Raw genomic sequence first — 11,653 nt, forward strand, 5'->3', positions numbered from 1 at the left:
CTCCTGTGCGACACTCTTCCTGTTTACAGTTTAACCAGCCGGGTGGGAAATGAACACCGAGCACCAGCCAAAGACATGAGCTTTGAATTATTAAAGTCTGATCTGGGTGGAGTGCAGCTCTACGGAAGAGGATTAGGGCCACATGTGGAAACCGTATAGACCGGATCACCGTGACGTCGCGCTAACAACAACAGTCACTTCCGGGTAGACAACTGGCAACTGATTTGAATCGCGGAGATATCGGCAAACTTGTTTATTTCTGTTGTCATTTTCAGCCGTAACTGTAACGTTTAAAGATATATACTGTAGTTCAACACGGTGGTCCGACCTATCTGATGTTTCTGCTTATTTTATGTACTGTGTTAGCGTCTTTGATAAACCAAATCTACCCAACAGCGACATCTCACCGCCCGTCTTTTCGACTGATACAAGCAGTCGCCTGTCCCATCCAGAGCTGATCTTTGAGCATGTTTGCTCTTCGCAGATGGAAATCTGAAAAACCCGAAACCCTTCTCCACTCTTTACACACAACAAGACTTAACCATTTTCTCTTTATCTCAGTTGTTCCTCGCCCCCGTTTGCTCCACGCCATTAAATTGTATGTAGGCTACGTGACGCAGGAGGTTTTCTACCCGGAAGTTATTGTAAACAAACATTGTGATTGGTTCTATTTGAGAATGAAGTCGGTTTTAGTCGAGTTTAAAGTTGGAATTCTGAGAAAAGTCAGAGATCTGAGCTTAAAGTCAGAAGTCTGAGAAAAAAGTCAGAAGTCTGAAATTAAAGTCAGAATTCTGTTTGGCACAAACTCCTATGTTTTTAAACATGATTTTGGCTATTGCAGCAGGTAATGTTGAATCTGGAACAGGATATTTAATTACTGGCCCAGTGTCAGCTAATCTACTAATCTTCCAAAAAAAAAAAAAAAACCAAAAGACCTAAAAATAAATAATTATTTATTACTTATTTCCAGATTTATTGCCGACATTTATGTATTTAAATATTTATCTAAGTCAGCATTTATTTATGTGTGTATTTCTTTCAGCATTTATTTATTTATTTATTCATTCATTCATTCATTCAGTCATTTTTATTATTAGATAAGTTATTTATCGTCCTCCACATAAATCAAAGTTGCAACAAAAACGCACGTTGTAATATCACTACACAACCGCAGACCATGTCTAATAAGTTTAAACTCAACAGCCTGCTGGGATCCTGCTGTAGTTTTCCACACAGACTTCAGCAGGAATACATTACAGATTAACATGAAGGATCCTGGCAGACACTCTGCTGCTCTTCATCTGGATCAGCAGATCGTTTACAGAAACAACAATCCGTCCACTCAGTCCGCCGTTGTGTAACAGAAGTAGCCCATCCAGCTGAAAACAACCTGGAAACAAAGATGCTCTATTCAGCCAACACACAGTCTTTTTACTGTTTGTATTATAACTAAAATCTGCATCGGTCGGCTGATAATTCTGACCTTTTTTCTCTCATTAAATTGCATTTTAGTCTTTTAATTATCACAATAGGAGAAGGTGATTGAATTGTAATTCGTTCCAAAATGTCAATGACAAATTTCATGCTGTGAGGCAGGAGATTCAAAGGTGAGTGTTATGTAATGTGGCTGATGCCAACAAAGGCTCAAAGGTTACTGAATATTTTATCTTCTTTTTTTATTTAATTAATCGTGACTTAATAACAAAATGTGGTTATGTGGTTTTCTAGTCCAGCAGACAGAGGAGGTTGCCATGAAAACAAGGCAGCAGGGTTCCCGCTCTGAAAAACCTTGAAAGTTTGTGGATTTGAGAGAAATAAAACAAGGCCGTGAATGTTTTTGAAAATGAATGTTTGGCCTTGAAAGTCCTCGATGTTTTATTACAATACAGCACTCAAATTCATCAGTATGCCTCAGCTTTCTCCATCCAAAGATCAGCACTTCACATCCCGAGGAAAAACCCAGTTATGGAGATTTGTGTTGATTTTACATTTTAAATTGATTTCACCAGCATTTCTTGACTTGACATTTACTGTGCACAGCAACTTAAGAAATTCTGATAATTAAATATTTGCTATAAAATTAGCCAGTGGAGTCAGATCTTAGTGGAGTCAGAAAGCTTAGAATTATTTTTTTAATGCCGTTATCTCGAGATCACGAGTTAATTATCTCGTTATCTCGAGAAAACGAGCTTTGTTATCTCGAGATAACGAGATAATCAACCTGTTATCACGAGAAAACAAAATGTCGTTTCCTTCTGTTACTTATAATGTTTATCAGAGATCAGGAGTGCCATGCCAGCATGCATAGGGCGTTTTGACAACTGTAGCAACTGATTTTTAAGCTGGAAATGTAACTGCAGCAAACAAAACTACACATTTATGCTTCCTGTTCAGTTATGAATCCTCCATAACAGTGATCTTGAAGGCTGAAATCAGGTGTGATCAAATGAACCAGACACTCTTTCGAGTTCTCCATATTATCCCGTGATCTCGAGAAAACAAAAGTCGTTTTCTTGTGATAAATTATCTCGTTATCTCGAGAAAACGACTTTTGTTTTCTCGAGATAACGAGATAATTAACTCGTTATCTCGAGAAAACAAGCTTTGTTATCTCGAGATAACGAGATAATTAACTCGTGATCTCGCCATAACGGCATTAAAAAAAATAATTGCAAGCACGGCCGTTCTCGGCTTCCGTACAGATCAGTATCTGATGCCAGGAAACATTAACAAGGAACAAAAACCAGGACGAATCCACTCTAAAGCACTTGACCACTGTTATAAAACAGCAATTAGTCATGTATCTTGCATTTCTGTTGTTTTAAAAAAAAAAAAAAAAAAGTTTCAGGATGTAAAAAATCTGCAGTAAACATCAGGTTTTGGTGTCAGTCCCTCAGAATCAAAGAGCGAGGGCTTCTTTCTAGAGCCGCCATTTTGCACCGAGAGACGTTCAACAATCACACAGGGAGAAATCCATCGTAAAGAGGAGAGAGACCAATTTCTCCACCACAGGAGAGAGCAGGAGAGAGACCAGAATGCAATGCAGCAGAGAGACAGGTCGGGTTTTGGGTACAATTTGAGTAAGACGCCCCAATGTTCATGAACTAGTCGGGTGGCTAGCTATATTCAAATATCTATACATCCACCTTTGATTGGAAGCAGCAAGTTTACGCCTGTTCTCTGCGGGTTGTTGAAAGGCATTCTGGGAAACGTAGGAAATCACTAACTGCAGTAGAAGTAGACGAAGCAGGTTGAGGGAAAGTGGATACAACGAAAAAGTAAATGACAACACAAACTAACTTCTGGAATGAATTGAACATCACAGATTGATAGATTAATTATAGATAATAAATTAATTGTTTAATTACAAACAACAGCATTACTGGAGGCATAATCCCCTCTCAGCTCTCTGGCCAACTCGCTGCTGTTCCTGCCTTGTTATAACATACTGAAGGCCAGTTACGACAGACCGTTACATAAGCGGGATCCTCGGGACTTTCACGGTGACTTTAGTCCCCAATATGCCACCAGTTACATCTCTGTTCCCTCTCCTGTCTGTCCTCATGACGCAGGTTCATTTTTACTCGATTAAATGGTTGTTACAAGTCAAGGCAACCTGTGATTATGAAAATGCCTCTTACACTATACCAGTCAAAAGTTTGGACCCACCTGATTGAATGTTCTATGTTTTTCATTCTCTTAAAGCCATTTTGATCTAAAGGCTTCTGCTTAAATGCTTGAAATTTGTTTCTTAGAAAAATATAAATAGTGAAGTTGATCCTATGTATGAATTTCTGTCCAAAGCCTTTGCCTTTCCATCAAGGCAAAGGGCGGCTGCTTTAAAGAATCTAAAATATAAGATAGTTTTGATTTGTTCAACACTCACTGCATAATTCCATTTGTGTTATTTCATAGTTTTGATGTCTTGGCTATTATTCTAAAATGTGGAAAATAGTAACAAAGTACATTTACTCAAGTACTGTACTTAAGTACAATTTTCAAGTACTTGCACTTTACTTGAGTATTTACATTTTGTGAGACTTTATACCTTTCCTCCACTACATTTCAGAGGGAAATCTTATTCTTATTTTTACATTTATCTGCCAGCTGGAGTTACTAGTTACTTTGCAGAATAAGGTTTTACACGCAAAACATACAATAAGCTCATAAAATATGTTGCATTGTTAGAGTTTAAACTCCCCAACAGTATATGGAGCAGTTAGACCAACAACATTAAAATACTTCTTACAGGTTAAAGCTTCAATAATTTAACACTCTGACAGAATGACGACTTTTACTTTTGATACTTCAGTACATTTTATTGCTAATACTTCTGTACTTTTACTTAAGTAAACTTTTGAAACTTTTACTTTTACTACAGTATGTTTCCATTGTGGTCTTGCTATGTGTACTTACGTAAGAATTTGAGGACTTTTCCCACGGCTGCTTGAATGCGTTGTTGAAAGGCGAGGCGTGTGAAGGCTGTGGCTGTGAAGTAATGTGCGGAGGTATAGAAAGCCTTGATGGAAACTGATTGTGATATTACATGTTTGTATAAGCCATACGCCTACAGAAACACAAGAGGAGAAAGAGAAAGAGAATATTTCAGGTCTTGTTTACTGTGTTCAGTCTTTGAGCATTTCAACTGTTTCCAAGTTCATTTTAGAGAATAAGTCATAAAAGTCGGCACAAAGTGAAAGCCGCAAGAATGGACCAATGAGTCATGTTTCTAAAGTAACATCAACAGTTTATTTTTGTTCTCTTAAGGCACAACATTATATAATTTGTATGGATTACTTCAAGAGAACATAATTGGGGAAAAGCTAAGCCTGCTGGGCTTGGTTCAGGCTTCAGCAGGGATTTTTTGGAGAACAGATATGAGCTGTTCTGCACCAAACCCCAGGCAAACTTACTTTGTCCTGCTAATTAATTGCAACTTTTGGCTTTAGTCAGGTTTTAGCTCTCAAAAAGTTTTACCTCTGGAGCTGTGTTTAGGTTTTCTGTTGTAGCCTGAGGACTCGTCTCTCCTGTAAATACTTCCCATCTCTCTCCCTGCTGCAGAATCCCTCCCTCTCTCCCTCCCTCCCTTCCTCCCATACTCTCCTCCTCTGCTTCCTCTACATTGTTGAAGTACACAAAAGCCTTTACACTGTCTCCTCCACAGCTCTAATTTCTTTACCATGTTCAGGGTCACAGCAATGTACTTGTCTGGGCGCTGTGGTTTCGCACTTTTGAAATGCCCATCAACATGTTTAAGCTCAGTTTGCTGTTGCATTTGTTGCATGCTGATTGTGATATAAGCATCAGCTAAATGCCTGAAAAGTTGACAGAAATTTGGGGGGATTGGTTGGGGATGTGCTTAAATTTTCCAGCCCCAGTCAAGCTTTAATTTGAACTCACAGCTCAGACCTTTACCAGCCAACTGCACTAGTCCGATCAACCACTAGGGGCACTAAGAGCTTAAGACTATGGCCGCCAGTCAAAGCTGCACTAGAATTGCTTTATGCTTTTGCTTTTATGTCCCATCCTCGCTAACCGAGATGCTGTAGATTCACCCAAAAATAATTCAGGTGTCAGAATGGTCACTTCTCCGCCCACAGGAGTGAATCGAAACTTCAGTTGAGTGAAATCCAATCTGTCTCCTAAACAGCAGCAGAGAAAGCTGGACTCACCAGCGTTAGATCTTCTCCTCTCTCGTCTCTTTGGTTTCTTTTGGTATAAAGCATCACAGACCGGTCTGGTTGGGAAACATTTACTGAAAAAGGAATTCTGGGTATTGAAGTTTAAACTGTTTTCTAACAGTTACCTCTCGCTGCCATTTGGAGTGCCAACGTGAAGTTGACTAGTGCAGCTTTAACTCTCGCTACAGGGATTAACAACTGAAATTAATAGAGAGTCATTAGAAATGGAATTGTTACTATCTGGCCTATATACATGTGATGAAAAAAGTGACTTGACACAGGTGTGATGCCATAGAAGAACCATTTTTGGTTCCACAAAGAACCATATAAAGAACCATATATGGTTCTTTGGGATATTAAAAGGTTCTTGGTTCTTAATTATTGAATGGTGGGTGATGGCATAAATTTGGAAAATAACCAAATCCCTCCATAGTATATATTGTGTAATTGCAAATGAGGCTATACCAGAGCAGATAAACAAAAACACAATACAGGTGTTACAGAAATAGATCTTTAAAGAACTTTGGTCTTTGTGGAACTTCTATGCCATGTCATCACTCCGAAGAACCATTTTCAGTTGCAGTTCACGCCTTTATTTTTCTGCCTGTATGTTGGGGTTCTGTGCGAAACAGTGGCCACACAAAGCAGCTGGTATGTTGCAGAGAATACAGTCTAGATTTTCCATTTCATGCAACACGTGTTTTATGGCAGGGATTTTTTTTCTGAGTCATCCTTCATCTGTGCCGAAGACGTTCGATTGAAATATTTTCAGATAACAATATATTTGACGGGACATTCCAGGGACAAATTCCTGGACTGACCCGTGCTCATCCTCATTGTTCTGCTGCTGAACTGTTCCCCCCCCTTCAGAACAGCCTGTACCTATTTACTCTGTGACGCCTTTCTCCCTCTGCCTCTGACGCTGTGGCACAAATGTTGACACTTTCACTGTAAGAGACGGCGATGAGGGGAAATTAATCTCCTGACCGGGCCCGCATCGATTCGCTAAGCCTCGTACATCGTGATCTTGTGGAAATCTTTGCGTGTTTCATCAGGGGGAAGACGGAGCGGTGCCCCAGATATCGGATCAGCACCAGCTCCGAAATGAATAAAACAAATGTTGCTGCTCAGAGCGTCGAGGCAACAGCGAATAATAATGAGAGCCTTAATTATGTAATCCCACATTATGAATGTAAAAATGAGTAGAAGACACAGTGTTACTGATTAGGAGGAGGGCAAGGTTATGTTGCTGTGTGTGCCTGACTCCTTACACACACACACACACACACACACTCTTTCTCACACACACACACCATCTCTCTCTCACACACACAGGATGTTCTCTTTCTAACTCTGTGTATGAATTTACAGGATATAGAGGATTAAGGAGAGAGAGGGGGAGAGAGAGAGAGAGACAGTACTGGACACTGTGTTTCTGGTTCACCTCTCTCTAGGGAAAAGTTTGAACTTATGAAATGACTGCAAATAATAAAGAATTGATAACAGACCATGCCTTGTTTAAGTTCTATTTCATAATACTAGTGCACTAAACTGCGTGTTTAATGTTGTTTTCCATAAATTGAGATGTAACCGATGGGCAGCCACAAAGACAAAAAATCCAGAAACAACGGAAAATTGATGCTGGGCCTCGTAAAACAACCACTGGAGGTTGTTGTTTTTCATGGTGTGTGCGCATGTTGAGTTTATTTCAGAGTAAAGGAGAGTTTCTGTTTTCACTGTTACAGTTGGATTAAACTGGGAAAAGTTTGTTTTTGCCTCTGCAAATCCTCAAGTCTTAAGGAGCAGATAGGCCCTCTGTTATTTAAACTTTGTTTACAGACACACACACACACACACACAGTGTTTCTTGCTCAAAGGCTCATCATCAGCAGGAGAAGATGGTTTTCTTTCAGTTTTATATGAAGCCTTCCCAGCTGCTGTGGGATTCAAACCGTCAACCTTCAGGTCTCCAGCCTGTTCTGGGACTGAGACTGTATAATGATAAAATATAATAAATATGTTTATAATACATATGTTGAAATAAAGATATACCTTGTTCAATGCATGGATTTATTCTCTTCTTCTCTGCTGCCTGTGTTTGCTGAATTCATTACAGCTGAGTTTCAGAGTTACTGTCATCTTGGCATTTTCTCTGGAGCTTACAGAGACTGTAACTGGAGTTACAGTGGAAGAAACAAATCTGATTTTAACCCTTGGTGGGATCAATGGAACCTCTTCAGATCAGTTTAAACACTGGATTGATTTTGTTTTCCTTTTTAAATAACCATAAATGTGAAATTTCTTTGTGCTTTAACCACAAAAAGCAGAAAGAAACGCCTAAAATTACATACCCACAATGAATCAGGATTAGCTCCAGGCCTATATGCATGGTTCTGGCCTCCTTTGAGAGGAATGAAGCTATGGAATATCAATCCATTGCCAGTAAACCTATAACTAAAACCACCCCAGAGTGAATGGAGATGGGACATGGGTAGAAGTGGTTAATTTCTTTATTTGATGAACATTAATATCTGGATCTGGGCACCACAGAAACATCTATTATTTGAGACTGTAGGCTACTGTAAGACTTTGTGTGCTGCAGCAGCCTGAAGCGTCTCTGACCATGAATCTGAATGTCACAGTGTGTTTGGCTTGTGATGTGCATGTGTTCACTGCAAGACAGCTGCACAACATGGACCTTTGCATCAGCAGTGAGACGGCAACATTACACATTTAGGTTTCTGGGTTTTAATCCCTGAGCAAGCTGACATTTATGGGTGAACGGTTTGTAGATTTTGAGAACTGTGTCAGCAGAATTTGGCTCATTCATGCTTATTGTGCAGAAGCCTGCAGTCCAGTGTTGCTCAGTGAGATACCAACACTGCAAGGCTTTTCATATCCCAGTGAAGCCCCATGCAATACTGTAGCTCTATGTGTGTGTGTGTGTGTGTGTGTGTGTGTGTGTGTGTGTGCTCAGCTGCAAGGTGCTTTGGAGACAAATAACCTAAATGGCAGATGTGTGTGTGTTTGATGAATATTCAAGATGAAAGAAGAGCAACAGTCTAGGATGGACTGTAGATTGAAGAAATGAGAACAGGTGCAAAGGAAGGTTTAGATTAGTTGTGTTTTATTTTTTTAAATGTTATTTTTCTTTCTTTGCAAAAATTGACGGTGACAATAAATATACATTCACAATAAAAAATTGTTCAGATTGCAACGAAACATTCAAGTGTAATTAGCTGTTATAAAATCTATAACAAAATGTAAACAACTTTTTTTTTTCAACATTGCAATTCCTGAGCCAAGAGTCTCTTTTCTCTCCCGTCCGGAATCTGTGAAAGGCATGACGTCAACACAACACATTTTACGCATTGATGTCTCACAGGGTTTTAAGCCACGTCACACATTAGGCTCTTGATTGACAGAACAAGCAACATTCTCAAATGTCTCGTGGGCAAAGTTTTGCGCTTTTAGTGCACTCGAGTGTCCAGTTTCCATGGAAACAGCGCTGCGCCGGAGCGCACGCGGCCCCGGCGTCTCCACATGTCCAGCGCCCAGTTGGAGCGCAGCGGCCGCGCAGGGCGCGTGACGAGCTGAAGCCCCAGCCAGGCTCCTTCTCCGTTCAAAGCTTCGTCTCGGGATTGAATTACTGTCTGTTTAACTGATCACACATCTCTCTTTGTCTTTGCCCTGGCCGCCGCCTATCGCCTTCTCCTTAATGTACATCAGGTCGCTGTGCACGCTGGGGCGCCGGGCGAACGGAGCCACGATCCCGTAGGCTTCCCCCACGTCCTTCATCTTCTTGTTTTTCAGAGACTTTCTGTGCAGCATGTCGCAGTACTGCACGGACACTTTCCGGTGAAGGTCGGGGCTCATCTCGTGAGGTAGTTTGGCCAAGGTAAACAGAGTTTGAAACATCTTATCCACGTTCTCGTTGCGCTTGGCGGAGATCTCGAAGTACGCGCACTTCTCGTCCCCGGCCACCAGCTGCTCGATCTCCTCCGGCTGCACCTCCCGGTAAAACTCCCTGTCGCCTTTGTTCCCGCAGATGACCAGCGGCACGTCGATGTTCTCTTTGGTCTTGTTTTTTAGGCACGACTTGGTCTCGAAGATCTGCCGCTTGAGCCGCTGCACCTCCTGGAAGGAGTCCCGGTTATCCAGGCTGAAGACGAGGATGAACACGTCACCTGCAGGGAAGAAAGAAGGATGCTTTAGTTAAGTTGTTTTGCTTTAGATGCATGCAGAGTATGCCTTGCTGCAGTAACAAACATCTATGGATCATTCTGCAGCCACGCGCTGAGGGCGCACGGTGCGCACAGGTTCTAACTGTATCACAGCATTTAATATACAGGTTTGCATTGTCATTATTGCGTTCTAATTCTGCACACCTATTGTGTTTTGCAAAAGTAAAGCAGCGGACGTGGATAAGTACCTGTCAGTATGGACAGTCTCCTCATGGCGGGGAACGGGTGGTTCCCTGATGTATCCAGTATGTCTAGTTGGTAAACGTCTCCCTTGATGCTGTACAGTTTCCTGTGAAAGTCCTCGATGGTCGGCGTGTACTGCTCGTCGAACCTCCCGTTCAGGAACCGGGACACGATGGCCGTTTTCCCAACTTTGGTGGATCCCAAAATCACCATCCGGTAGCAGTTCTTTGCCGGGATATCAAACTCGCTCTCCGCGGGCGACATTTTCTTAATCATGGCTGTATAGGTGGAGCGGTTTCCCCGGTGCTGTGTGCGTAAAAGGCAGCGGATCAGCAGCTTAAGGTCTGCGTAAACTCTCTCGGTGATCTCTGCTGCTTCTCTGTCTGACTCTCGGACCGGAGCCCGTATTTAAGCGCGCGGCGGACCCCTCCTCCTGGCCACGTCACGACTCCATTGAGCGCAGCGGAGAAGCGGACCAAACTCCCTCTGGTGCGTCAGTCTGTCAGTTCCAGTGAACATAGAGAGCGCTGGACTGGCTCAGCAGAGCAGTGGGACACGAAGCCAGACTGCACTTCCAAATAACAAAGCAGACGCGGGAGCAGAGCCTGCAAACATCAAACTGATCTGCAGCCTGTTGATGATGAACTTCTATGGAATATTAGCCAGTTAATGAATTGTTTTTTTCGGCATTTAGCCCAGTTTGAGACATTTGAAGAACAAGCTGACCCTTGACATTTTCTCAGAATTTCAATCCCCAAGAGTGGATATGAGACATTCTAGACCTAAACATTATTGCTCCAGTGGCTTTATTCCTAAGAAACCTTAATTATAAAGTGGCTCCCAATGTGTGCTTGTTATTCTCAGTTTGAAATATATCGCGCTACCTGTCTGTCAGTGTATCCCTCTGCTTCCACAATGTAAATAATACAGGCTGCATACATCAATGCACTATAGAGCAGGCTGCAATAATGATTTATCCAAAGTGTTAGGCTATAAGACCAAGTCACATTCATTCAGTCATGCATTTATCAATTCATTCAGTCGGTCACCCATTCACTCCTGCAGCTTCAGCTTTATTCATTTCACCAGGCAAAAGAAACCTGCAGCAGGTTTCATTGGATGGGATGAAGTGAGATGCTGCGGATCAATGCTGCAGTTACCAACTGTACCAAAAGGGGGCAGTCATGACACAATCCGAATCAGAGATGTATGACATGATTTACCTGGGAAAAACACTCAGTGGATCTCAGTGTGTGTGTGTGTGTGCGTGTGTGTGTGTGTGTGTGTGTGTGTGTGACAGAGAGAGAGAGAGAGAGAGTCAGAGAGTCTCGGGGTGGTTATAGAGGAATAAATATGAAATGTTCTGGTGTGTGTGTGTGTGTTTGCATGTAAGCCGTCTCCATCTATGTTAGTTTCGTTTATTGTCCTCCAGAGGAAATTATCTTTCAAAGCCAGAACCTGCAGAAAGACGTAATACAGTTACACTCTCATTCACAAAACAAATTAGCACAGGCCATCCACAGTGAGCAGCAGCGGTACGACTGT

General features: G+C 41.7%; 1 protein-coding gene across 2 annotated transcripts; it reads right to left on the reverse strand.

Annotated features, from left to right (window-relative positions):
• Positions 1 to 8,809: 8,809 nt before the first annotated feature.
• On the reverse strand, positions 8,810 to 10,471 carry LOC139646357 (dexamethasone-induced Ras-related protein 1-like). 2 transcript variants are annotated; one of them, XM_071522378.1, is made up of 2 exons: positions 10,114 to 10,471; positions 8,810 to 9,868 (listed from the first exon to the last, which is right to left on the reverse strand). In XM_071522378.1, exons 1-2 carry the CDS (start codon positions 10,382 to 10,384, stop codon positions 9,339 to 9,341), a joined length of 801 nt encoding a protein of 266 aa, XP_071378479.1. In that variant the 5' UTR covers positions 10,385 to 10,471; the 3' UTR covers positions 8,810 to 9,338. The 2 variants fall into 2 exon arrangements, with proteins under 2 accessions (XP_071378479.1, XP_071378480.1); XM_071522379.1 differs by having other exon boundaries at positions 9,459 to 9,794.
• Between the last annotated feature and the right edge of the window lie 1,182 nt (positions 10,472 to 11,653).

This window comes from Centroberyx affinis, unplaced genomic scaffold (assembly GCF_046629955.1).
Source record: "Centroberyx affinis isolate AG114_WGS23_722 - 3 ecotype Tasmania unplaced genomic scaffold, CSIRO-AGI_Caff_v1 ptg000981l_1, whole genome shotgun sequence".
Lineage (NCBI taxonomy): Eukaryota > Metazoa > Chordata > Actinopteri > Beryciformes > Berycidae > Centroberyx > Centroberyx affinis.

Coding starts and splice junctions, on each gene's coding strand:
- LOC139646357 (XM_071522378.1), bottom strand. CDS start 10,384: ATGATTAAGAAAATGTCGCCCGCGGAGAGCGAGTTTGATATCCCGGCA. Junction 9,869..10,113: donor GAGACTGTCCATACTGACAG/GTACTTATCCAC, acceptor TCTTCCCTGCAG/GTGACGTGTTCATCCTCGTC.